General features: G+C 47.8%; 2 protein-coding genes across 14 annotated transcripts in view; one reads left to right on the top strand and one right to left on the bottom strand.

Moving 5' to 3' along the window:
* The window catches only part of WDR26 (WD repeat domain 26), a 35,183-nt gene extending 27,502 nt beyond the window's left edge, over window positions 1-7,681 (bottom strand). The window contains exons 1-4 of one of the 7 annotated variants that reach the window (XM_045587080.1): window positions 7,120-7,466; window positions 6,929-7,071; window positions 5,016-5,115; window positions 4,811-4,915 (exon numbers count right to left, since the gene is read on the bottom strand). In XM_045587080.1, the coding sequence (XP_045443036.1) occupies window positions 4,811-4,915; window positions 5,016-5,115; window positions 6,929-7,071; window positions 7,120-7,326 (555 nt within the window). In that variant the 5' untranslated portion in view covers window positions 7,327-7,466. Of the gene's footprint in view, window positions 1-4,810; window positions 4,916-5,015; window positions 5,116-6,928 lie in introns of all 7 variants that reach the window. The other 6 variants (XM_036453425.2, XM_036453427.2, XM_036453424.2 and 3 more) reach the window with 6 other exon arrangements.
* Window positions 7,682-7,783: 102 nt separating this feature from the next.
* LOC118727627 (translation initiation factor IF-2-like) overlaps window positions 7,784-27,190 on the top strand; it is a 53,119-nt gene continuing 33,712 nt past the window's right edge. For 2 of the 7 annotated variants that reach the window (XR_006742613.1, XM_045587082.1), the window contains exons 1-2: window positions 7,786-8,088; window positions 9,723-9,799. Coding sequence is in view for 2 of the 7 variants with exons in the window: in XM_045587082.1 (XP_045443038.1) it covers window positions 8,022-8,088; window positions 9,723-9,799 (144 nt within the window). In the remaining 5 variants the exon portion in view is untranslated. Of the gene's footprint in view, window positions 8,404-9,722; window positions 9,800-9,876; window positions 9,890-18,418; window positions 20,316-27,190 lie in introns of those variants that run through there. The other 5 variants (XR_006742614.1, XR_006742615.1, XR_006742616.1 and 2 more) reach the window with 4 other exon arrangements.

Raw genomic sequence — 27,190 nt, 5'->3', positions numbered from 1 at the left:
GAAGACAAGAAAAGGTTCAACGCCAAGGTTTTAAAAGATTCAATATCTGTCTTTGCAGGTTGGAAACAATCTAATCACTGATACCCTTAACTATGAAGCACAGACAATTATCAGCTCCTTCCCTTTAAAGGATAAACCATTTCCAACTTATGGAATACTTTCACAGTTAGTTGTTGTTTTTTATTCTGAAATGTGCTAGGCTTTAGTATTTTCTAATGTTCCTTTACTATATTATTTTAACTTAAAAGTGATGGGAAATAACTTGAAAAATCTTAGCAGCTTTTTGCTAGAAAAAGATTTATGAATATCTAGTTTGGAATTTCTTTTAAACCTTAAACCTAATTAAGAACACTGCTTAGAGGGACTATCATTATATCTGCTACTGGGGAAGCTTGCAAGCCAACTGATATACATAGAGAACTTTGTTAGTAGATAGGAAATGTTAGTTATATTTAGAGAATCCAAGAGACAGTGGTAAAAATCTCAAATCCGCTTACTTTAAAAAGCATTTAATGCTTACTTTAAACACATTAAAATATACTTCTCTCAAAAAATGATTTGAAGAAATTATCATATAACTGCTCTTCAAGATTTTATATTAGGGAACATTTAGAAGAAAGACATAACCTACCAGCTGATAAAATAAACAAAAACAAACCCTCTCATATAAGTCAGGCATACATTTAAATACATCTTCTATAAGATACATTGCTTATGCTTGGTAATAATCTAATCTTAAACTATAGCTAAAGACCAATAGGAAAAATTTCCAACTATGAGATAAGCTCCTATCACTCTAGAAAAATTACACTTACCAAATTTTACACAAAAGTTACACTGACTAAATGAGCGTTTCAGAAACAGATTAGTTTCTAAGATGCTCTAAAAAGTGTTGCTGTGCATGCAACTGTAAGTTCACTTTTATATACCCAATTAAAAAATACTGTGAAGTCCATCAGGTGACAAAAAACAAAAACAGAAGACTAAATCAAACAAAGCAATCTAAAAAATCAAAATATATTTGAAGTTAATTCTAGATATTCTCACCATTTTATCCTTTTAAAAAAATTTCAACTCTTTATGAAGTGAAGAGTTCATATATTTTCATTTATCAGTAAACTAATAAAAATTTTGTATCACAGTGTTTTCAATTCAAATTTGAGAATATTTTGTTATAGAATTTTTAAATTTAAATGCCACATGAAGCTGTGTCAGCATTTGCATTTCATTTCTTCATTAAGTTTTCTTAACAATTGGGAATTTGGGGAAAACTTTTTTTAATTCAAGGCAAATTTTTAATTAATTTATTTATTGGGTATCAATCATGAGGTCCTAGGCACACCCTCTTTCCCATTCCAATGTGTGCAGGGACAGTGTCCCAAGTGCTATTTTCCCCTTATTTTCCCACCAAGATCCTGCTAGAACAAGTTATTCTCTTTCTATGGGGCAGAGGCAGAGGAGGAGAGAAGAGGAAGGCAGAGAAGCCAACATAAACACGATTTTCCGGATACAGGGAATGCCATAAAAGCAGTGCAAGAGCGGTTCTCTGAGTCACTTTACCCAGATTAAGACAAAGAATATCCTGAAACTGGTATCAAATCTTGGTGGTGCACATGGCAAAGAACATGCTGCTGACTCAGCACAGACAGAGACGTGGTTGAGAGAGAAAACACTGATGCACATGATAAGGATGGCGAGTAAAACTGCATTTCACTTCCCAAAATTTAAGGCACAAAAATGCAAATCTAGTTTTTCAAGAAAATAAATACCTTTCAAAAATGATGTTAAATTATTTACTGAGTCTGCTGAAACATGGGATCAGGGCTTTGCGCCTGGTTTTGTAAAATGAAGAAACAAACAAAAGAAGAGAAAGCGCACTCTCCTCTCTGTTTCCCCAACTCCTAATTTTTTAGATTATTTCTGGTGTCTTTGGGTCCAGCAGTTTCTTTCTTTGCTATCTAACATAAACTTGAAATTGATAAGTAAACAGGACAGCTTAAAAGGTAGTTTCATATGGTAAATCTGGCCGTTGTCTACCCAATATCTGTATTGGTTTATCCTTTCTTCCCATATAATGACATTGAACTCAATGTGAGGGAGAAAAAAAAGAACTCAAAAGTTACGATACACAGGAAGTCTGTTTATCAAGAACAGCCTCTTAGCCAACTTAGTAGTGGTTCTGACTAACTCTGGAACAAGGTTTTAACCAAGTTATATCAATTAAATGACTCAGAGGAAAGGGGAAATGAATTATATTTAAACCTTGGCTCTTAAAACTCCTCCCTATTTGACTTTAAAATAAACTACTTCATTTTTGCACATTAATATTTGAACTGTTTTGTTAAGCATATTTCTATTATATTGAAAAATAAAGAATCAAACATATTTTTAGACATATAGGATTTTTTGTTTTTGTTTTTATGTTATTGACCTCAAGTATCCACCCAATTCCTCAGACATGGCTAAGCATATTTGAACCCAAACTAAAAATATGTTGATTCATGAGCTCAGCTTCTAGAAAATCCAGAGCAAATTCTGCTATTTCTAGTATTAATTGATTGGAAACAATTTAAAAATATGGGGGTAGGAAAAGGGAAGTGCAATTAGGTCAATGAACACATTCAGGTTTAAAAAGTAAAATACAATTTTATTCTAGACTAAGTCATCAAGTGTGTCTGGCTATACAGTTAAATTAATTATGTTAAAAAAAACAAAACAAAACCCCACCACATAGTTGTCTTCTAAGACATTACTACAAACTCATGCTTACATTAGATTATCTTCTGGAAGAGGGGAGAGGAGTCAAACTAAACATACGTAGAAAGGTGGAAAAAAATGCTGAACTGCATTTTTAAAAGCAATTGATTCATCAATGCTTAAAGTAAGATAAAAACGGGAACCCCTTTCTTTGTAATAAATACCTAAACAGTTTGATGGCGTGAGGCTCAGCCAGAGATTTAATCTTCATCTTTTATTAGATCCTAGAATGTTCTACAGACTGAACAGGCTGCAAAAAGAAAGGATTCCTCCTTATTATCTACAACTACCTTTAGTCAGTTAACATGTTGTTCTAATGAAGGTTTCTAATGAGATACAGTAATCATCTAAATCCAATACAGCAGTCTCAAATTACTATAAAAACCTAAGGAAAAGAGGAAGTGAGCCTATGCAAATTTTTACTACTAAATTACAGATATAATTTGGGTGAAGCTTAAAAAAGGAAAACAGTCCCCCAAAAAATCACATCCTTATTTTAAAACAGTCCATGGGCAAGTTCATGACTGTCACCATAGAAGCAGTGCTAGCTCGTCTGATGGGAAAAGAACCCCGATTCTTATTTTGGCTTGAGATGCCTTGATTTTATTTTAGGGTCACCTTCCATTCCATCAGAGCTAACAATTTATGAAAAGCTGGCCAGTTAAAATATGCTTAGCTGTTTTTCTTTTTAAAGCTCCAAACACACTAATTGGGGGAAATTTAGTCATTGGAAAATTTGTAATCCTTTTGAATATAGATGTTTATTTATTTTAACTTCTGTGTTTTCATTTTAAAAACTGACCATGGAATTGATTATTCCATGAGTTAATTAGTTATCAACCATCTGATTCAATAATAGCAAGTTAAAATTTTAGTATTTTAAATACTTAATAAGAGAAAAAAGATAATATGAAGACAATTTAAATGAACCAGTATTTGTTCATATTTGTTTGCACCTTTAATTCATCTGAAGGCCTTTCTCTAGGATTATATAATTGTATAAAATCACATTAAGAATTTGAAAACTTTTATAATTAAGATTTGTTTTAAAAACCCAAAAAAGAAAACCAGGAGACTCTGCTAGGTTTACAGAAAAAGGCAGAAAGATCGATGTTTGACCCAACTTAAAAAAAACAACTAAAGTAACACTCATTTACTAATATTTAACAAACAGCTGGTTTCCTTACTTCACTTCCTATTCACCCTTGTCCCTCCCCCACCAGACCGGAAACTGCTTCTGACAACAAATCAATCAGCTAGAAGTAAGAAAGCCAGCAGGAAGAGGCCAAGCAGCTGATTCTTCATGGTTTCCAATCACAAGCACTTAGAAAAAATTGTATTCCCTCCTCTCTCTCAGCAATGTCTACTGAAGAATTAAAGCCTACCAGTATAAAGGATTCCTTAAGATTTATGAAAGAGGCTAACAAGTAAACTACTGAATTGATCTTGTTGGGGAAATAAGGCCAGTAAGCAGAACCCAATGGTCAGATACACATACAAACCCTCCACCAGAGTCATACATGTTAGACAAACTTTGACACTGTCAATTCACACAACTGGAATGCAAGAATGGAAAATGGTGAGCGCACCATCGAGTTGGTTTGAATGGACTATAATTATAATTGCCAAAGATGGAAAAAAATTAGTGTCAGCTACTTAAGGCCTATAGACATACATAACCCAAGTACATTCTTTACCAGCACATTCAGTATTTTAAATAATATTTTAATATATTTTAAAAGTATAATTTATCCTTGGTTCTAGAAGTATAGAACTCCTATGAAACAGCACTAAAAGCATGGTCTTTCAATATAATTTTGTGTTGCGCTTCATTTGTAAGTTAGGTTCAAAAGACACACTTATGAAACATGATTTTAAAAATACAGAGCTCAAACTTCAGCACATCATAAACACTCATCTTAGGTTACAAGTTTAGTTATACGAAATTTAATTCCTTTTAGGCCTTATCTTTTATAAGAGGCAGAAGCCTAGAGTTAGCAATAACCTATTAACATAAGCATAGATGTGAAACTAAGAACAAAAGTGTATTTACCACAATTATTCCCAACAACGTTTGAGAGATTTCAAGTGCGCTTCTTACCACAATAGCATGAGGAGAATGCACTAAAGGCTTTAGTTCATTCAGGTCATTTTCTGCCTGCAAAAAGTGGCGTAAGAGAAAAACAGAAATGTCACCGCATGCACGTCAGATACACAATGTTAGCAGCAGTCACACAGCCCTACAGGCCCCACTTTACCTTATCCCAGTCTCCTTCCATGACATGATTTCGGAATTTGGTGGCAGAAGGATGTTCTAAACGACATCCTGACTCTTGCATGAGGAGATCAACAGTCTGGCTGCAGGAGAGATACAGTGTAAAAACGACCTGACCACGTTCAGGTTTACTCTTCCAAACAAGCTAACGTCTACGAAAACAGTTGCAAAAGTTCTTAAAACTGATCTCAGGAAGAAAAAAGAAATACAGAGCTTTCATGTGCTTGGCTAAACCAACCTGATTTGTGAACTGCCACCGTCATTTGCATCTAGTTAAGTTAAAAACCTTCCGGAAACTTGAATCAAAGCAAGTTCTTCCTACTTCTGCCATTTAATGCATCAGAAGCTTAAATGAAGTATAAATTCCTAAAAACATGCTGTAACCAATTGGTTAAAGAAGTGGAAAACACACACGCCAGGATCTACCACTAACCCTGGTCCATTTCATAAGATAAAACATGTCAGCTCCATACAAGGCCATAGCCAGGACCTGCCATTAGGGGAGAGTCCTACATCCAGGCACCACGTTTGCATAGAAATGCTAGTAGGTCAGTCTTTAAAATGGAAATCAATCCAGCATCAAAAATCATCCCCTTTCTCTCTAGACTAAAAATAGCAAATTTACTATGGTGTAGGTTCCAAACAGTCACGAGTTATTTCCTCCTGCTGCTGTCAGCTTGCTGCTGGTCTCAGTAAGACGTTAGCATCTACAAAACCTCTTTTCATACTAATTCCTTTTCCTTCTGGCGAAAAAAAAAAAAAAAAAAAAAAAGTGAAAATCTTCCTATATTTCTCTTTGAAAGCATAAAAGGCTCATCAGAAGCGGGTTAGATATGTTGACACCTAAGAGTCTTCCTTTATCAGTCTTACATGTTTGTTTATGTGTCAGTGTTTGCTTGTTCAGCCCCATTTACTTTTCAGCTGAACAGTGCAACCAACCATCTGCCCGAGAATCAAAATCCTTGTGTCACCCTAAAAAAGTGCTTCCCCACCCCCCCAGAAGGAACCTGTGACCCCCAAACCCCACCAGGGGCTAGCATCGGAGCTTATTTTAATCGACACTGGAGCTAGGAAATGCAGTGGCATGTTTTCCTCCTCAGCACCCCCACCTCCCATCCCCTCCTTTCTCTGTGTGTGTACACAAAACGGTGGTTTGGGGCCAAGGTCGCTGTCTCCCTTCACCCCACTTCAGGTGCCGGAGGCCACCTCCATCGCGCCGGGAAATAAATGATTCACCAGGTCAGATGTCCCTCTTCCAGAGGCAAATCACCCCTCGGTGTTAAATTGGGGTTCCGGTCGAGCCAGTGGCAGGCCTCTGGGACAGGGCCTCTCCCTCCGTGACATCCGCCTGGCATCTGCCTTCGGGACGCCCTCCTCCCCGCAGGTCCCAGCCCCTCGGTTCCCATAAACACTTGTAGGCGATCGTCCCTCCCGATTGGCTAGCTGGCCTGGCTGGTCCGTCACGGCTGGGGGTGGGGTGGGGTGGGGGGGAGGCGTCCCACAAAGATGCCTCTGAGATGGGCGAAAAACAAATCCTCCTCCGAGGTTCATTCTTTCCACCAGCTCCCCCCACCCTTCCCCCACCGCACACACCCGCACAGGCACCCTCCGCAGGCCCTGGCTGGCAATCGGGCTCCCCAGGTGTGCGGGGAGTGAGTGTGTGTGTGTGTGTGTGTGTGTGTATCGGGGTGTAATCTCTCGGTTTCTAGGACCCCCTTCCCCAATCCCCCCACCGGGCCCGGCCCATCCGATGCATGTCCCCCTCCCTCCAGGGTCCCGGGCCCCGCGTGCCCGGCAGGCAGCGGTCCTCCCTCCGGGGCTCCCCGGCAGCCCCCTCCCCCGGCCCCTCTGTCCCCTTGTCCGTCCGCACCGGCCCGCCTTGCAGAGACGACTTACTTGAGCCCTAAGCCGTTCAGGTGCTGTCCTATGAGCCTGATGACGTCCTCGTCCGACTGGGACAGCCGCTTCTTCTTCTTGAGGCTGCTGCCCAGGTCCGGGGTGGCCAGGGCCGCGGCGGCGGCGGCGGTGGTGGCGGCGGCCCCGCCGGGGACCCCGTTATTGACGCTCAGGCTGGTGCTATTGTTGCTGGCGGCGGCGGCGGCGGCCGGGGCGGCGGGCAGCAGCCCGTTGGCGTGGGCCAGGTCCCCCGCGGACGACGGCGACGGCGACGGGGACGACGACGACGACTCCCCGTTCTGGGCCGCCAGGCAGGCGAGCTCCTGGGTCTGCGGTCCCGGGCCGCCGCCGCCGCCGCCGCCGCCGCCTCCTCCTCCTCCTGCCCCGTTGGCCTGCATGATGCCGCCGCCGACCAGGCTGTGGCCGCCGCTACTCCGGTGCGGGGCGGCGGCGGGAGGGGCGGCCGGGGGGAGTCCCACCACTACCACCACCGAGGAGGAGGAGGAGGAGGAGGACGACGAGGAGGACGAGGACGGCGGGGAGAGGCCTGCGCGGCTCGCCGAGGCCCCGGGCTCTCCTGCCCCCTCCGCCGCCGCCGAGGCTCGGGGTTTCTTCCGCGGGGGCGGGGAGGCTCCGCCGGTGTCCGAGTCGGAGGAGGAGGAAGCGGAGGCCAGAGTTTCCTCGCCGAGAGAGGCCGTGGTGGGAAGCCGGAGGGGGGCGAGGCGGGGGCGGGGGGCGGGGAGGGAGGCGGGGGCGGGCGGGGGTCGGGGTGCGGGGCCGGGCGGGGGTCAAGGGAGCGGGGAGGAGGGGCGAGGGGCGAGGAGGAGGAGGAGGAGGAGGAGGAGGGGGAGAAGGAGGATCCGGGCCCTTTCCCCCCCCCCTCCCGGAGGCAGCTCGTCGGGGTGCGCGGCCCGGGGGTCGCGGCGGGGCGGCGGCGGCGGGGGCGCCGCGGGGCTGGGCCCGGGGGTCGCGGCGGGGCGGCGGGCGGCGGGCGGCGGGCGGGCGGGCGGCAGCGAGGCAGCTGCCGCCTCTGTGCTCGGCTCCGCTGCGCTCCGCTCCCCGGTGTGTTGATTCTTCCCCCAGCTGCTGCCTAATGGAGTCCAGGCGCTGGCGTCACAGGAAATGCCTATACTGCCCTCCTCACTCACTTCCGGCGGCAGGTATGGAACCTATAGGGGGCCTGTCACCCGGCACGTGCGCCGGGCGGCGGGGCCGTGAGGGGCGGGGCGGGCCCCGAGGGCGGCGGGGGCGCGACCCCGGCCCTGACCCTGACCCCGACCCCCGACCCCCGACCCCGGCCCCGCGGGGCGGCCTCGGGGCGGAAGGAAGTGATCCCGCCCCTCAGGCCCGAGGCGCCCCGGGGCCGGGCCCGCGCGCGTGGGGGCGTGTGGACCCCGTGCGGCCCGGGGCGCGCGCTCGCGGCGGAGGGGGCCGCGCCGGGGCGAGGGGTCGCGGCCACGTCCGGGCGCCTCCGGGTGAGGGCGGGCCCCGTCCGCGCGCGTCACGGTGACCGGGACCCCCGCCCCGGGGGCCCCCCGGCTCCTCCTCGGCTTCCCACGCCGGCCGCCCCGCGCGCGCCCGGGCCCGCGGCCTTCCCGGGAGGGTGGACATGAGCAGCTGGGACTCTGGGCTCCACCCGGAAGCGGAAGTAGCAGCCGGGGAGGGAGCAACACCTGACAGGGGCCGGGCGTCCCTCAGGCCGCGGGTGCGGGCGGGGAGGGCTCGCGGGGCGGGGGTCCCCCTCTTTCTCAGCGCTCGCCCCGAATCCCCTCCTCCTACAGAGGCCACAGAACAGCAATGGCCTCCCATTGCCCCCCATGGCAAGCTCAGACTCCACTCGGGGGGGACCCCGGCTTGGGGTTTTTAGGGGGAAATGGGTGACCCTGGGCTGAATCTGGACCACCACCCGGGAATGCCCTGCGTGACCCCAGACAGTCGTTTAACGTGGATGTGGCCGATGGCCTTAGACACCTGGTAATGGACATTTTCTCAGAAATGGGAGAAGAACCTTTCCCGGAAGTAGCTTTCCCTGTTGAAAACACTATGGACTCCAGGAACACCTGTTCCATCCCTGAGTCTTCCCATCCATTAAGACCTCAGAGTAACCTGGAGGCCCCTGGGAAGGCGGCCCTTTCGAGTTTTGGAGAAATAAGTGTTCAAGAGATGATGTGGAGGAGGAGTTAGTCAGGCATCTGAGCTGCCTGGGTTCCCAGGCCGGAAGGAGGCAGAGGAAGCCCAGGGCAGGATGGGGTGGGAGGGAAACTTCGCTCTGTGGTCCTCACCTCTTAACGCTGCTTCCAGGGAGACAGTGAGTGTGTGTGTGTCTGTCTGTCTGTCTCACCCTGGAAGTGTCTGTTCCCCTGGGACAGACCTGAGTCCCCCCAGAGCCTGAATTACCAGGTGGTTCACGCCTACCAAGGTCCCTGTTGGGTCTATCAACTTTATAAACCACCTCCCTACTATTCGTTGCGTTGTTACGGTCTGTACAAAATTTAATTTTGGCCAAAGGGGGAAAGAAAATGGTGTGTAATGATTTATTGGGCCCGTGGCAGCACGGGAGATAGAAGGTACACAGCTTTCACCAGGGAAACACCGGTGTGGTGGCTCCTGATAAGGCCCACCCGGCACCGAGGAAAGGAAGAGGATAACGTGGGGGTGACATTGCAATATGGATGGCCCAGCTTTTCTGTTTTCCCACGTGACCAAGACGGGCCTCATTAGGATTCTGAGTTCATGGCATCCGCGTGCTCTCTGATCACACCCTCCCTCTCTCTCCCCACCTTTCTGGTTGCAGTCCGTCTTTCCACACGGAGCTCACCTGGGACGGCCTCCGGGGAGCCTGTGCTGACCTCCAGCCTGCCAGCCCTCATGGTGAGTGCCCCCTCCCCTCCCTCCCCCGCAGGCCTCCGTCGTGTCGTTTTTTAACTTGCTAAGACGCCTTCTTCCAGGTCCAAAAGCGGTGTTGCCCAGTGGATAGAGCGACGGCCTGTGGACTGAAGGGTCCCGGGTTCGATTCCGGTCAAGGGCATGTACCTTGGTTGTGGGCACATCACCTGTGGGGGGTGTGCAGGAGGCAGCTGGTCGATATTTCTCTCTCAACAATGTTTCTGGCTCTCTATCCCTCTCCCTTCCTCTCTGTAAAAAAAAAAAAAAAAAAAAAAAATCAATTAAATATATTTAAATAAATAAAAATAAATTAAAAAAAGGAGCCTTTCGGGACCTTCGTCCCCCTGATTGACCTCCCCCTCTCCACCCTTCTGGAAAAGACTGAGAAGGGTTCAGGAAAAAAGGTTGAAGTTGTCTTTCAGGAAAAAGACAGGGAATGCATAGGGAGGTGTTTGATTCCTTTAGCTTCAGGTCCGTACTGGTTGAACAGTCTCGATGCGAGCAGTCCTGTGCTAGGTTCCAAACAGGAAGCGACTTCTTGTCCCAGAGGTGTCCAAATCCTGGTAGGTATATCCCCCTCTGCCAGGGATGTGCAGTCCGTTACAGAGCAGATAGTTGACCTGATTGGCCTCTCAGGATTTCCAACTATAATGTGTCTGTGAACAATGCACCCATGAGACTCCCAACTAGTACATACATTCTTTGAAGCCGGGTCTGTGTATGGTTCACCTAAGCCAGTGGTCGGCAAACTCATGAGTCCACAGAACCAGATATCACCAGCATAACAATTGACATTTCTTTGGAGAGCCACATTTTTTAAACTTAAACTTCTTCTAACTCCACTTCTTGCCCAAGCCGTGATATTTTGTGGAAGAGCCACACTCAAGGGGCCAAAGGGCCATATGTGGCTCTGGAGCCGCAGTTTGCCAACCACAGCTCCAGGCAAACATCCTGAATCTTGGTCTTCCCAATAGCTGTGCACTAGAGTGAAGGTCACAGTCATCTGGCCATATTACCTGCTGCTGGCTCCATGCACAGCGCCCCAGCGCTTGCTTATGCCTCCCTTCTGCAAGCATTCCATTCATGCCAGGAGCATTCGGTCCACTCCTGGCCCGGCGGGCAGGGAGCCCGCCAGGTGGATCTAAGTGCAAAGACAGAATTGCTGCCCTGCGGCATGGAAGCGAACAGGCATTGAAGATTCACCTCCTCTCAGCTGAACCCGGTCCTATTCTCTGTGGCCCCTTCAGGCTGCCCCCGAGACCCCCATGGTGTGACCCTCCGTTGTCTCAGGAAGTTTCCCAAAGGAACAGAAATAAACCCAGGAGATGGGATTGCTCTCTCACCACACAGCTGGGATGGACCGCCTGGAGTAGTTTGTAGTTACTGCCCTGACTTTCCTAGTAGGTCACACTACAAAAACAAACCCAGAACACATGTGAACACTAAGCCGTGTGTGCAGAGATGCCCCTCATTGCCACATGTGTGTAAGAGCAGACAGAATGTGGTAATGACGTGCACTGATGTGGAAATAGTATCAAGGCGTGTTATTAAGTTAAAAAGTATGTATCTGAAAGCGTGCTTGTGATTCGTTTTGGTAAATAAATGAATATATATGCAAACATATTACTTTAAAACATATACATATTTCTTTATTGATTTCAGAGAAGAAGGGAGAATGAGAGAGATAGAAACATCATCAGTGATGAGAGACATAGAAACATCAGTGATGAGAGAATCATTGATCGGCTGCCTCCCGCACGCTCCCCACTGGGGATCAAGCCCGCAACAGAGGCATGCAGCCCTTGGCCGGAATCGAACCTGGGACTCCCCAGTCTGCAGGCTATGCTCCGTCCACTGAGCCAAGCCGGCCAGGGCTGCAAACATATTTTTTCCTGGGAAGATAAAAAGCATAAAGAGTGGTTTACCTTTGGCTGGAAGGACTCAAGTGGTGAGGAAGGAGGTTTTTATTTCTTCAGTGTTTGCATTTTCTAACTATGTATAAGCATTATTTATTTATTTACTTTGGTGACAGCATGTTATTTGAATTTTGCTTTCTGTTTTTTTTTTGTGTGTGTGGTTTTTTTTTTTTTTTTGGTATTAATGTTACGTCTTTAAAACACTCATGTTTTTTAAAGTACACTCTAAAACCATCAAAATAGTCATGAGAATTCATTCGTAACAGAAAACATGCCAGATAAAGCAGTGTTGTGCATATTTAACAGGCATTAAATGAATATGTATTTTTTAAATCTCCTTTCCATTATCTGCACCTCCTGCGCTCTCAGATGGCTAACTCTGCACACACGCCCCCATCTCTCATTTGGTTAAATCCATCTGGGGAATAAAGGGCAAAAGACAGGCCTATTTATTAACTTGGAAAAGTAGATAAATAATTAATAGCCCCAGGAGTCCCTGCATAGCAGGCCCTTCGGACAGTCTTCCTCACTGTCAGTCTCATATGCTGTTCGCCCTCCTGACAGTGTGATAGCCATAAATGAAGGCAAAATACGGTCATGGCTATTAACAACAAATTCTAATTATTACGAGAAAGTACATTTTATGAATACGTATGCACAGCCCAGCTAGAAGGAATGGTCGAATGTTTAGACTTTTAAAAATTAAAACTTTGATGCCAGGACCGGTTTGGCTCAATGGACAGAGCGTCGGCTTGGGGACTGAAAGGTCCCGGGTTCGATTCTGGTCAAGGGCATGTACCTTGGTTGCAGGCACATCCCCAGTTTCTCTCTCATCGACGTTTCTAACTCTCTGTCCCTCTCAGTTCCTCTCTGTGTAAAATCAATAAAATATATTTTAAATAAATAAATAAAAATAAAATAAAGTAATACTATGAGCTAACACTAACCAGGCATTGTTTTAAGCACTTTACATTCATTGCGTCATTTTACCTTCTCATCAACCTGACGAGGTACGTACATACTTCTACGGCCCCCATTTACAGGTGATAACCGGAAACAGAGAACTTGGGTCCCCTAGCTGCTGTGTGCGAGAGCCTTGTGCTCACTCTGCACTGCCCCGGTTTTCCGAAATGGCCGAAAGGATCCCTGGACTTCTCCAGTTAATTATTTTTGGTTTGCCCCCAACTGCATCACCCCCTGCCAGCCTGGTTGCCCCCAACTGCCCCCCCCCCTCCTCCGTGGGCCTGGTCGCCCCTCATGGCTCACCCACTTTTCAGACGAATACCTGAAAAGTGCCCATTGTTGAAATTCCTAGGGGCCAAATGAAGAGAGGGAAGCCAGTCCTGTAAACCACTTTCTGAACTTTGCTCTTGTGTGTGTGTGAGACCTTGGTCCCTCCCCTTTGAAGCCCTCCTCCGTTGCAGCAGATAAGTGAGCCCTGGAGGGACAGGAGAAGGTTTCTCTTCCTCCAGAATCCACACGGGCAGTGCCCGAAGGCTCCTTATCAGACACGCAGCTCATTTCTCCAGAAGGTCCTACAGCAGGTCCCTCAGAGGGGCAGTGCGCTAAGCGAGGTGTCTCCAGGTTCCATCTTGAAACGGTGGATCGGGGGATGAGTGACTTTTCTCTCCCTCTGAACTGGGAAGCTCCAGGCCTGGAGGGCTTGCTGGGCGACATATGAAATCAGAGGCCCTCCCGGGTTGTTTGGACAACCCCTTGTATCTGTCTGATGGGGGTTTCTAAGCTATAAGCTGACAGCAGTACGGGGCCCAGAATAAGAAGGAGGCAGGCTGGAGTCATGGGGGAATTCATACTGCATCCTTCCAGAAGCAGGTCCAGCCAGGTCCGCTGGCAAAGGGAGCCACAGACTGCGGAGACAATGCTAGAGAGCACACACTTGCTGTCCAGGGTGAGGCGAGGGTCAGTTCAGCGAGGCACAGGAGCTTCTGTTAAGAGTCTATTCCTTTAGGGAGGGCAGCCAAGCTGCTTCGATGCCTCACATTGGCATATGCCCCAACGTAAGTAAGTGACTGCTCTGCCTAGCCAGGTCCCGGGGGAATGGTTCTTGAACTGCCCTGAGGGGGGGCCACGCTGTCTCCTGTGCTGGCCAGTGCGCAGGTGTGCTGTGGGGGTCCCTCTCCTCCGGTGCTCGGCTTGCTAATGCAGGAATGGCCATGATGGCTTCTAAAGGTCCCTGTAGCCTCCATCACTACATGATATTACCTGATCCGGTTGGGAAGGAGAGAGGAGTCCTACAGAGCCAAAGCACATAAAACTTCGGATTTGCTGTAGTTTTTAAAAGTTTTTATTGCCCTGCTGGCATGGCTCAGTGATTTGAGCGTTGACCTTGAACCAGGTGATTACAGTTTAATTATGCAATATTTTAAAAATACATAGATATTTTATTGATTTTAGAGAAGAGAGAGAGAGAGACTTCAATGATGAGGGAGAATCATCGATCGGCTGCCTCCTGCACGCCCTCTATTAAGGATGGAGCTGGCAACCCAGGCATGTGTCCATACCTGGAATTGAGCTGTGACCTCCTGGTTCATAGGTCCATGCTCAACCGCTGGGCCGCACCAACTGGGCTTCGTATGCAAGATTTTAAACGTACGCAGAGGTAGAGAGATCAGTACTGTGATGCCCATCCAGCTGCAATAGCCACCAGCTCATCTATTCTTGTTTTGATTTAAAGCAAATTTAAATTGATTTAAAGCAAATTTAGGATACTACTTTGTTTATAGTATATATATTTATACTTCAGTACGTAGCTCTAAAATTTAAGTCTTTTTGAAAATATTGCCACAACATCATGATTCCTAAAAAAAAATCAAATAATCCCTTAATTATCATGGAATATGCAGTTAGGGCTCAAATTCCCCCAACTGTCTCAGTTTTTTAAAACAGTTGGTTTGCATGAAGCAAAATCCAAATAAGGTTTACACATTACAGTTGGTTGGTATATTTCTAAACTCTCTTTCTTTTTTGGAAGACTTTTATTAAAGTGTACTCTGGAGAGAGGAGTGCACACATCCGTAAGTGAAGAACGCAGTGGATTTTCTCCTGTGAAACCACCACCCATGTCGTGAACTAGAACACAACCAGGGCCCAGAGGTGCCTTATTATAGTTTTAGTTTGCATTACTCCAATGACTAGCGATGTTGAGCCAGTTTAAGATATATTTGGGGGGCCACGGAGGTATTTTTTGTGAAATGTCTTTTCAAGATTTTTAAAAAATGTATATACATTTTATTGATTTTTTTTCACAGAGGAAGGGAGAGGGACAGAAAGTTAGAAACATCAATGAGAGAGAAACATCCATCAGCTGCCTCCTGCACCCCTCCACCCCCCAACTGGGGATGTGCCCGCAACCAAGGTACATTCCCTTGACCGGAATCGAACCTGGGACCCTTGAGTCCGCAGGCCAATGCTCTATCCACTGAGCCAAACCAGTTTCGGCCTGCTCAAGGCTCTTGCTTCTCCCCTTTTGTCTTACTGATTGATGAGTCCTGTGTTGGGGCTGCCTACTGCAGATTTCTCCTCCCACCATGTGGTTCGCTTTCACTCCCTTAATGGGGTCTGCATGAGCAGAAGTTCTTAATGAAATCCCGCTCACCAGTTGTTCCCTTTACAGTCTGTGCTTTTTGTGTCCTACTTTAGAAGTCATTTCCTGTCCTCGGGGCGTGAAGATACTCTCCCTACTCCCCCCTGGAAGTTTCAAGGTTTTGCCTTCCCAATTTATGCCTACACTCCTTCTAGAATTTCGTTTTGTGATGGTTGTGAGATAGGGGCCAAGGGTCATTTGTTTTTCCATGAGGACATCCAAATAACCCAGAGCCATTAAAAACGTCCACCCTTTCCCCTTTGACCCACAGGGGTAGCATTCTCAAAAACCAGAGGACTTTCTAAACTCTTCTTTCTATTGGCATATCTGTGTTCCTTGATGCTTCAATTGACAACAGTTGGTGTTAATACCATATTGGCTTAGATGCTGGAGTTTTCTAAATCTTGCCATTTGGTAGTGTAGACCTTCCCATTCTGTTTTTCTTCTTCAAGATCATGGTTATTCTTATCCCTTTGCCCTTCATAGAAAAATTAGAATTATCTTGTCAGTTTCCACAAAAAAGTGCTGAGATTTTGACTGGGATTGAAAAAATTCTATAGATTTGGGGGAGAACAAATTATAATATTGCTTTATAATATTGAACCTTTGTGTCTAGTACCATGGCATATTTCTCCATTTATATAGGTCTTCTTTAAATTTTCTTGGTAATGTTTCTTGATTTTTCTGGATAGGTCTTGTACAGCTTTTGTTAGATTAATTTTTACCTATTCAATGTTTTTGATGCTTATGTAAATGGTATTATGTTTTAAATTTCATTTTATTCTCTCTGTCCTAATGTTAAGACTATTGACAGGTACTTCATCATCATCAAAGAGAAATTAAAATTTCATATCAGAACGATCCTTTAGTCCTGGGTTTTTCAGTCTTGAACGTTTTTACAGTTTATACTTGCTTTCCATTTCCATGAAGTTGAACACCACAGCTGGTCTCTCGCTTTTTTTTTTTTTTTTTAGTTTTATTTAAAAAAAATTATTGATTCTTTACAGAAAGGAAGGGAGAGGGATAGAGAGTTAGAAACATCAATCAGCTGCCTCCTGCACACCCCCTATAGGCGATATGCCTGCAACCAAGGTTCATGCCCTTACAGGAATCAAACCTGGGACCCTTCAGTCCACAGGCCGGTTAGGACTGGTCTCTCGCTCTTTTAAAGGATCAGATGTAAGCTCTCCTTTCTGACGACCTGAGACTACAGCAGGCCAGTGGTAGGAGGAATCACAGCTTACGTTCATTGAGTGCTTGCTCTGTGCTAGACTCTAGTCTAACTACTTTCTAAATGCTAACTTATTCAATCATCACAGCTACCCCAGGAGGTAGGTTAGATAATGTTCTTATCTTATAAGGGCGGCAACTGCGGCTCTGAGAGGCTAGATAACGTGGCCCAGGTCACACAGCTTGCAGCTGGCACATCCAGGACTCAAACCCACGCTGGCAGGCACCAGAGCCCATGCTGCTAACATTTTGGTAGCAGCAGATGCGGTCTAGCGTAGGAGAAAAGAGTAAACTGGAGGTCCCTGCAGGGCATCTGGTCAGATAGCCAGCTGTGTGCATGCTTTCAGCCCCGGTGAGGTCCCCTTTGTGGACAGTGAGAAATACCTTGGGGTTGGGGTGAAGGATGCTGTAGAGGGGGCTGGGGTTTAACTTAGCAGTTAAGGTCAAAAGAAGTGAAACATAGGTAGGGTCATCATCGTTTGACCTTTTTTAAAATTGTGTGTGTGTGTGTGTGTGTGTGTGTGTGTGTGTATATGTTATTATTGATTTTTTACAGAGAGGAAGGGAGAGAGATAGAGAGCCAGAAACGTCGAAGAGAGAGAAACATCGACCAGCTGCCTCTTGCACCCCCCCATTGGGGATGTGCCTGCAACCAACGTACATGCCCTTGACCGGAATCGAACCTGGGACCCTTCAGTCCGCAGACCAACGCTCTACCACTTAGCCAAACTGGTTTTGGCATCATTTGACCTTTTGATCAGATTTACGGACTGAAGAAACATCCCATTGATTTGCTTTTCAATTTTATCACCTTAAAATCTCCCAGGACTAAAAAAAAAAATTCCTAGGAGTAAGTGGAATCATGACTTGTGTTCTGCTCTTCCTCTGAGGTGACAGGCACTTCTATATTTAGACCAATAGTCATGCTTCTGCAGTGATGGATCCATGTGTGTGAACCCAGAAATGGCTGTGCATCCAAATAACAACGTGTGCGTAGTCTTCCCCACGGTGGACTTGACGCACGCACGTCAGAGGGGCTTCTGCACAGGCGTACTTACTAAGCAGATAAACGAACACGGTGCCAGGACCACAGCCAGCCACTTGGGCGAGTGTCCCTGAGCTCACGGAAGCAAGCAGACTAAAAAAAAGTGAATGTAGGGCTTCACAGGCCAAAAGCATGAGAACCACAGATTTTGATAACACAGACCGCAAGCCGGGATTTTCTTTAACCTCATCCCTTCTCTCACCTCCCACCTTTTGTATGTCTCTATGCTTTATGGGTTCCGTCTTTAAGTAGCTTCTAATCCACATCACACACACACACACATCACACACACACACACACACATCTTTCTCCATTGCCAGGAATAGTTGGGATCTGTGATGTGTGTGTGTGTGTGTGTGTGTGTGTGTGTGTGTGTGTGATGTGGATTAGACAACAGCTTCCTGCAGCCTCCTAAATGTTTTGTTCTTTTCTCTAAATAATTGCCCCCACCAGTGCCAAAATTATCTTTATAAAACATAAAGCCGTCGTATCACTTTCCTCCTTCAAATGATCTCAGTGGCTGCCATTGCTTAGAGGGTTAAAAATCAAATGTCCAGAGGCTGGTCTACGAGGTTCCTTAGCTGGCCCATCCATGCCTCCTTCGAGTCCCATCTCCCTCATTCCTTCACCCACTGGCACACCTGTGGCTCCTGGGCCTGTGCTCTGCTCTCAGGCTTGCTGCTCTGTTTGGATGTTTCTCAACAATGTGCCTTCCCTGCAGCCCCAATTCTCACCTTTGCCCTTTTGGCCAATTCTTAGCTTTCCTTACAGAGTATCCTCACACTCATCATGTGTGTCTTCTTTGGTAGAATGTAGAGTCCTTGAAGGGGGGGGTCTTATTCCCTATTATTTCCCAGGGCACCGTAGGCACTTCACAGATATTTGCTAGATGATTCTTCCATCCATCCATTCATCCACCCACCCACCCACCCATCCATCCATCAGTCCGTCCGTCCATCCATCCATCCATCCTTTCCACTCATGCTAATACTCACTGTATTCAAGGCACTCTTCTGCCTGCTAGATACATGCAGTGAACAAGACACAGAATTTGTATTTCCACTGAGCTTATATGCTCATGAGAGAAGACAGGCAACAAAGAAATAAAGAAGCAGGAAAGATGTCAGGCGGTGTGGATACTAGGCTGAGAATTGAAGCAGGGTCATGCGACACAGAATGCATGGGTAGCTTGTTGAGTGGCCAGAGAGGGCCTCTCTGAGGGGCACCCCGGAGGCTGGGAGGCTCATGAGCGGCCTTTGTGAAGATCAGGGCCAAGAGCATTCCAGGCAGCTGGCAGAGGCTACCAAGCCTTAGGGTTAGAATCAGCTGACTTAGAATACCAACAGTGGTTACCTAAGGCCAAGTTACAGAGGAGGAAATGTCTCTAAGAGAGACAGAACCAAAGAGAGAGATTATGACTGGTTATGGAATCAAAGCTAATTCGTTTGTAACACGTACTGGAGTCCTGGCCCACGTGGCTCAGATGGTTGAAGCATCCTTCTGTACACCAAAAGGTGGCAGGTTCAATTCCTGGTCAGGGCACGTGCATGAGGCAGCTGAGAGATGTTTCTCTCTCACATCAATGTTTCTCTCTCACTCTCACTCTCTCTCACACCTCTCTCCCCCCCCTTCGTCTCTCCAAAATCAATAAAATAATCAGTAAGAAACACACATACAGGATTCTTACCCAGTGGCAAAATAAAAAGGCCCCGTTGTTCACAGCTTTTGCACAATTGCAGTTGGGAGTGTAGGCGCCGACCACCCTCTCCCCCCTCGCTGGGCCATCCGTGTCGGCATGGCCGTGTAAAGAAGCGGCCCAGTCAGAATTCACGTGGCTTTCTGCTCTTCGTGCCTTCAGTTGGCCCAAGAATGCGAACACTTTTCTGTCCTCTGAAATGTGCCTATTTTTAACCTTTGCAGTGGGGGGAGAAAAGTCTTTAATTTACCTATTGTTCATTATTTTCCAGCTTAATATTTTTTATTTTTTTTATTCCCTTCCCTGTGGTCCCCTCCTCGCCTCCCCCGCGGGGGATAAAGGTGCTGTATCAGAAGCCCTGTGTGTGCTTTGTGCAGCGAGAGCCGTGTGCACACACGTGGGCCGTGGCTGGGGTTACGTAACCAGAGATGTGCTGGGTGCAGTTGGCTCAGGCGGAAGGCCACGATGTGGCAACTGCAGGTCTGCCTGTCGGTAGCTGAGGGTGGGCTTGCAAAGCAAGAATCCTGGCTCAGGGCAACCTGTTGGCCAGCTTTGTTTTCTGACTCAGAATCTTCCTTCGAAACCCCAGGTTTTGGGTTCGAAAGATAGTTCTGGTTTGTGGACAAACGGTCCCTGCCAAGGTCACAGGAGACATACAATTCTTATTTTCTCCAGGGGGTGGGCAGCTGTCACAGAGGAGATCTGGCCTGATCAGTGTTCATATTCTCGTGGTTATGTCAACCAGCTGGCTTGGCCACACCAAGGCCGTGTCTGGACAGTGTAATTAACCCTTCTGTGGCACAATCTGTGTTTATTTTTTTTCCTTTTAATGTTTCTGGTTATTCTTGTGAGAGTTGACTATCTAGAAAGCTTATTTAATTATGCAGTATAATAATTCAGGAGTGAATAGAATTAAAACAATATATAGATATATGTATTTATTGATTTCAGAGAGAAAGGGAAGAGGGAGAGAGCGATAGAAACATCAATGATGAGAGTCATTGATTGGCTGCTTCATGCCGGTCCCACACCTGGGATCAAGCCAGGCATATGCCCTGACCGGGAATCAAACCGTGATCTCCTGGTTCATGGGTCAACACTCAACCACTGAGCTACACCGGCTGGGCTGGATAGAATTTTTGATGTCTAAACTTTTCAGACAAGGCATCTGAGGCCCAGATACAGGGCGGGTTGGTATCAGGACTAGGTCTCGCAGTCTTGGGTTTCTGACTTCCAGGTTACTTCTGTGCCCAGTCATACCGCCTTTAGTCATTGAAGAGAGGCAGCAAAGTGCCAACCTGATGCCTGTTGTTTTTTAAGCTAACAAATAGTCCACGTATAAATATCGGGAAATTGTACATAAGAATCTGGATCTCTGATTTCTCCAGAAAGCCTTGAGCCCACACTTCTGCAAGGGAAACTGTTGGGGTTAACAGTGGCTTCTACCTTTTAAAAAAAATAAATAAAAAATAAATAAAATCTTTATTGATTTCAGAGAGGAAGGGAGAGGGAGAGAAAGATAGAAACTTCAATGATGAGAGAGAATCATTGACCAGCTGCCTCCTGCACACCCCCTACTGGGGATGGAGACCACAACCTGGGCATGCGCCCTTGTCCAGAATTGAACCTGGGACCCTTCAGTCCACAGGCTGACGCTCTATCCACTGAGCCACACTGGCTAGGGCATGGCTTCTACCTTTATACAGGTTATGTGCTCTCCAGTTCACCACAGTCTCCTCTACTCCCTGTTGCCTCCCAAACATTGAGGTTGACTGTCAGCTTGCCATTTATGGTCAAACTTGTGCTGTTGTATTTCTGATCGTAGAATTAAGAGGAAAGTGAGCTAAAAAGCCGAGTGTTTCAGGGCCAAAAGAAGACCGATCAGGATGATATTAGAAAACAAAGCTAGTTGGCACCTGAGGGGCACTGGAGATTACAACCCTTGTTCTAAACGAATACCATCATCAGAGGAACTTTGGACACTTCTTTTCACCGTGAGGTTGCATCATACCCTTGACAAGATTTGAAAGGAGATGTTACAGCGTGGAGCTGCAGCAAAGAGCAGACATAAACCCTTCCTTCCCTTCGCCCCATACAGAGCTATGGGAAGTGAAATCTGTGTTTGCTTAGACACTGAGTCGGGTTGTCCCATAGACGGTGCAGTTAGAACGCTCCGTATTGACTTTCTGCAGGATTACCTTGAACCTTTGACAGAGCTGCTGGGGAAGTCAGAGCGGAGGCTCCCCTGCCATTTGCTGAGCTAACAGGGACATCGCTGAAAGGAAATGCGCCCTGTTATTCTGAGACACAAGTTACAAACCCCCAAAACGGACCATAGTCATGGCTCCTCGAACAAAAGATGCCACGCTTAACCTACCCAATATTGTTCCGAGTACTATTCACAGGCTCATTTCTACTTGTGAAATTTTAAAAAAAATATATTTTTTAATTAATTTTTTTACAGAGAGGAAGGGAGAAGGATAGAGAGCCAGAAACGTTGATGAGAGAGAAACATCAGCCGGCTGCCTCCTGCACAACTCCCACTGGGGATGCGCCCACAAACCAAGGTACATGCCCTTGACCGGAATCGAACCTGGGACCCCTCAGTCCGCAGGCCGACGCTCTAGCCACTGAGCCACACCGGTTAGGGCTCTACTTGTGAAATTTTTTTTCTGGTCTCTGCTTCTAGCCACTACCCAACTGATATTTCTAATAGTTCATCCCGACCAACTACTACTTCCTTGGCGAAGTCAGGATGCTCCAGGAGACTCCATAAAAGTTAAAAAATAATTCAGCCCTGTTGCATGGAACATAATTGAAGGGTCATGAACCATCTGGAGAGCAGGAGAACTAGTTCCCTCCGGTTCCTATTGGCTCAGTCTGTTGACTCTCCCGGTGCCAGTCCCCGGAGCCTGGCTGCAGGCCTGGCCAGAAATGTTTTCCTCTGGAGCTTGGGCAGGTACGGTGTTTGTCACGGCCTCCGACGCTGCTCGGCCTCCGGGGAGGAAGGCCGCCTCGGCGGGAGGGGTAATTACCGTCCGTGCCCTCCGGCTCTCCGCCTGGCCTTGCTCTGTGCCCAGACTCCCATCGCGTCCAGGAAGTCCTCCCTTTCTGTGTGTCCCCCATTTCCTCCCTCCCTTGTTGGAAGGGGAACAGCCTCAGGTGCCGAGGAGAAGGGCTTGGAAGGTAGAGGGGGCGGGAAACCTTTTCTCTGCCCGCGGCCACTTGGACATTTATAAGATCATTCGAGGGCCGCGCAAAATTACCAGCTTCAAAAATGAGCAGGCCGCATTTGGTCAGACATCTCATTAACTCACCCCTAATGCCTTGGCAGGGCCTTAGACTGCCTGAGGGCCACACATTCCCCACCCTGCTCTAGAAGGAGCAAGCAGAGGGAGGAGTCGTCGTCATTAGGATGCCAGCCGCATGGCCAAGCCAAACCTAGCCGCCCCGCCTCCTCTCTGACTCACCTACCAAGCTGGTATTATTGTAGATTGAGGGTGTGTGTGGGGAGGGGGAAGGGAGGGCTGGATCCTCTCCTTTCCAATCCTGTGACCCCATTGGTTGCTCCTTTTCTAGAGGATCTAGAAGCTCCGGGGGTAGGGATGGGGATGGAGGGGGGGAGGTTGTTGCAAGATTCACCTTGACCGGTGAAGTGCACCTTGAACTTGGGAAACCCTTGTCATCCAAGTGGCCTAACGCAGTAGAACTCGGGATGGTCCATCACAAGACCTCGGGGGCTGGGGAAGCTCTTTGACTTCCTGGGAACCTAGCGAGTCCAGGATTTTACCGCGGTCACCAAACAGTGACCTCCGTGCCCTGAGCGCAGGCCCATCGCTAACCTGGCCTCCTCCAGGGGGAAACCAGGGCAGGTGAGGGTGGGGCGCTGCGGCTCCCACTCTTGGCTCAGCCTGGCCTTCCTCAGGGGGAGCACTCCCCGTGAGGCCACGAGGGGCACGTGTGGTGAGCATTATGGGAGCTCCTTCTCTCAGCCTGTGGGGGAGGGTGATGGGGAGAAACCTCGCTGCCACACCAGCGTGAGCCACATCAAAGCAAGCGGCCACACCAGTCACGGCACATCAACGCGCGCCCCAATATAAACACTGCTTCACCCCTCTTTGTTTTTAAAGGAAGCGTCTGGCTTCTGTATTATGCTTGGAACATCAAACATAATGCCCAGGTCCTATTGGAACATGTGTACTCCCTACGTTTCAGCAATACCTGGCAGTGGAGTCACGCCTGCGGCCCCGCAGGTGTGTCATCTCACAGTGTGTACCAGCACTGAAGGGGCAGGGCGACTACAATACTGACTGTTGCTTCACGTGGCCTGGGTGGGAGGTACCAGTTCAGCAGGTGAGGTCATTCAAATCACATAAAAAGGTCATCTTCACGTGCCCGTCAGAATCCATGGGCATTGCAAGACTGGACGAGTATATTTATCTGTCAGCGACACTGTCCGTGAGACAGTGAGCTCTCTTTCTGTCGCCGCCCCGTTCCTCTCGCCACCTCCTCCCACCCTCCACGGGCTTGGCATTGTGAGCTCGGTCAAGTTCCGCCCATGAGAAGCCCCACGTAGTGGGTCTGCACCCGGCCTGAACCCTTCCCTGGTCCCGCGGCCAGAACTGGGACGTGGGCCCAGAAACAGCCTCCACCGGCGATTTTCAACTTCATAAACTAATCATTAAAATTCGGAGACACACCAAAAAATATATTCTTTGCTGATCTGACAAAAATAGGTGTAATTTTGATTCATTCACATCGGGCGACTATGATATTGTATTGGCTATTGTGATTTTTTTTTTTTTTTAATTTGACAATCTAAGGTAGGGGTGGGGATCCTTTTATTCTGCAACAGGCCATCATTCTTGGACCATATACAATTAGCAACTTAAAAATGAGCCTGCTGCCCTGGCTGGTTTGGCTCAGTGGATAGAGCATTGGCCTGCGGACTGAAGGGTCAAGGGCATGTACCTCGATTGCTGGTACATCCCCTATAGGGGGTGTGCAAGAGGCAGCTGCTCCATGTTTCTCTCTCATAGATGTTTCTAACTCTCTGTCCCTCTCCCTTCCTCTCTGTAAAAAATAAATAAATAAATAAATAAATATATATATAAAAAACAAAAACCACAAACTAGCCTACTGTATTTGGTCAGACATTTCATTCATTCACCCTTAATGCCTTGGCAGGGCCAAACCAAATGATTTCTTGGGATTTATACGGCCCAGGGCTGGACATTCCTCACCCTTGGTCCAAGGAAAAAGAGGACCAGATAGCATTGCATGTCTTATAGACGCTCGCGACACCGCTGGTTGGAAATGGCCGTCCTAGACGAATGCCGACTGGGACTTACCCTCCTCAGCTGTGCCCTCCCGGGGAAGAGGGTGCGCATCTGGAGCCAAGGTCACAGGCCCCTCCTTGCACACGGCCGGGGGGGGGGGGGGGTAAGTGTTTCAGCATTCCCCTTTCCGCCGGGACAGATGTTGGTGATTCAAGAAGACATAGGACGAGGCTGGCCATGGGCGTCTCCGGAGTCCTCCCCAGGCCTCCGTGGTGCCAGCCAGGCCGCCAGGGCACAGCCCTGGGAGGCGGCCTGAGATGGTGATGTCAGACGCTCCACCCCCGGCTGTCTCTCCAGCATGGAGGGCAGATGGTTTCTAGGTCAGCAGCTCTAGGCGACAGGCAGGTCGGGCCTGGGAGAGGAAGCCGTGCAAGTGAGCAAGAGACTCTGAAGTTCAAGGCTAATTAGGAAGAGCTCCTCACGCAGAACTGGGTTTCCTTTTGCAAACACGGAGGGCCATGGCTGACCCTCCTCTTGTGCGTGTACCCCTCCTTCTGGGATCCTCACTGAGGAGAGGGGAGGCTCCCAAAAGCACCCTCGCAGCGGTGGGAGGCTGACTGCCAGCCCTTTTTCCATTTCCCCGTGTTCGATGGACCAGCGCTTCACACAGCTGCTCTGAAGATCAAAGGGCACCCAACTGAATGGGAATCCGTGATCTGAGAGTTTAGTAGTTTTTTCTACAGATCCCCTTACTTTCTCCCCTCAGTCCTAAGTAGACAGAACACTGGGCTAAAGGTCCACATAATCCTGTTTCGGGAGGCATCTGGCCATCTCATTTCCAGCCAGGTACTTTTCCCCTCCTGTAACTTTCCAGTTGTCATGTGGGAAATGGTACTATTGGTAACTCCGCCACCTGGTGGTCATTCCAGACACTGCACTCTGGGAGGATTGAATGTCTGCCGTTATCATTTTCAGTTGCTTTAATTTTTCCACTTCCAGTTTCAATGTACAGATGAATAAGATGTGATTTGTACATTAGTTTTTTACTATTAAGTTATTATTTATTTGTTTATTTTAGAGAGAGAGTAAGAGAGAGGGAGGAAGGGAGGGAGAGAGAGGGAGAGAGAAACATCGATTTGTTGTTGCACTTATTTATGCATTCATTGGTTTGATTCTTGTATGTGCCCTGACTAGGGATTGAACCCACAGCCTTGGTGTATCCCGACAATGCTCTAACCAACTGAGTGACCCAGCGAGCGCAAGTGAATTATTTTTCAGTAAAATTCTTGCAAATGCATTCAGTAGAATACACCGGGCTAGAAAATTTCTCTGAAGATATATACCTTTGATGCGATGTGATGCTTAGGGAGTGTAGCTAGGAGTTTGCCGACCACTGTCCCATGGAATCCCGGCCCCGATACTGCTTGCTGAGACTTTTCCAGAGTCTCTAGACCTCTTGGAGGTTCAGTGTCATCGTCTGTACACTGAATAACCCCCGTCTCCAGGAGGATGGTTAAGGTTAGAAATAAGGCAACTGCAGTGCTTACCAGAGTGCCTGGCGCACAGAAGTAACTCAATAAACGACGGCTGTTGTGACGATGACAGATGCCGCGCAGCTGTGAATGGATGGCAGAGTGTAGACCCCGGCTGACTGAGTAACCAGGCTCCGGAGAGACCCGAGTCCTGACTAAAGCCACTTGAAGAGCCACCGACAGGGCCATAACCAAACCATGAGGGTCACTTCTGGGGCTCGGAGGCTCCTCCCATCACTCCAAAATCTAATTTCTGCTTTTGTCTGTTGGGGGTGGTGGTGCGGAAGGGAGATGCTCTTTTGTAACAGAAACAAGCCATTCCCAGCAGCTCGTTTGCAGAGGATTCAGGAAGGTCTGGATTCCAGTTTGGGCTTTGTGCCCACAGCCATGTGCTTGCAGCCGCAGTCACAGGACGTGTGCGTACCAGACCAGTCTGTCTCTGTTGGGCACTGGCTGGGTTTCTTTGTGGGCCGGCTGGTTCTCTGGACCCCTGACTGCTCGTGGACAGTTTGTGACACAGACACAGAGCAGGACTTCAGGCCTCACATGGACGGAAAGGAATGTCCGGCGTCTGTCTCGGTTTGTCTGTCCCCGTGTCTCTGTCTCTCTCTCTGTTTCTGTCTTTCTGATTCTCTCTGCCTCCTTCTCTCTCTCTCTCTCTCTCTCTCTCTCTCTCTCTCTCTCTCTCTCTCTCTCCCACACACACACACACACACACACACACACACGTCATCCTTTTGCTCTTACCTTTTCTAGGTTCTGGAGAGGCATGCGTACCTCTGTGTATTTTCCCCAAAGTGGAGAAATGACCTTTCTCAGATGCCTCCGCCGCCCCAATATTTTCCTGAAGAATCAAAATGCGTCATGGTTAATCACCTGTAGGTGTCTTAGTTATGCCTCCACTTGAAGCAAAAATAGTGAAAATTGCATAGAAGAGACTCCCCCCCTTTGCCCTAAAATGAACAAAGTTAGGGGAGAAAACACCGAGGGATTCTGGCCATTTATTATAAAGCTCAATAAACAATGGCAGAACGGAGGAGCGTGAGCTAGCTGGTCAGCGTGCGGGGTGAGTCA

Source organism: Pipistrellus kuhlii, unplaced genomic scaffold, assembly GCF_014108245.1.
Source record: "Pipistrellus kuhlii isolate mPipKuh1 unplaced genomic scaffold, mPipKuh1.p scaffold_m20_p_25, whole genome shotgun sequence".
Lineage (NCBI taxonomy): Eukaryota > Metazoa > Chordata > Mammalia > Chiroptera > Vespertilionidae > Pipistrellus > Pipistrellus kuhlii.
This window is presented reverse-complemented; position numbering and strand designations above follow the sequence as displayed.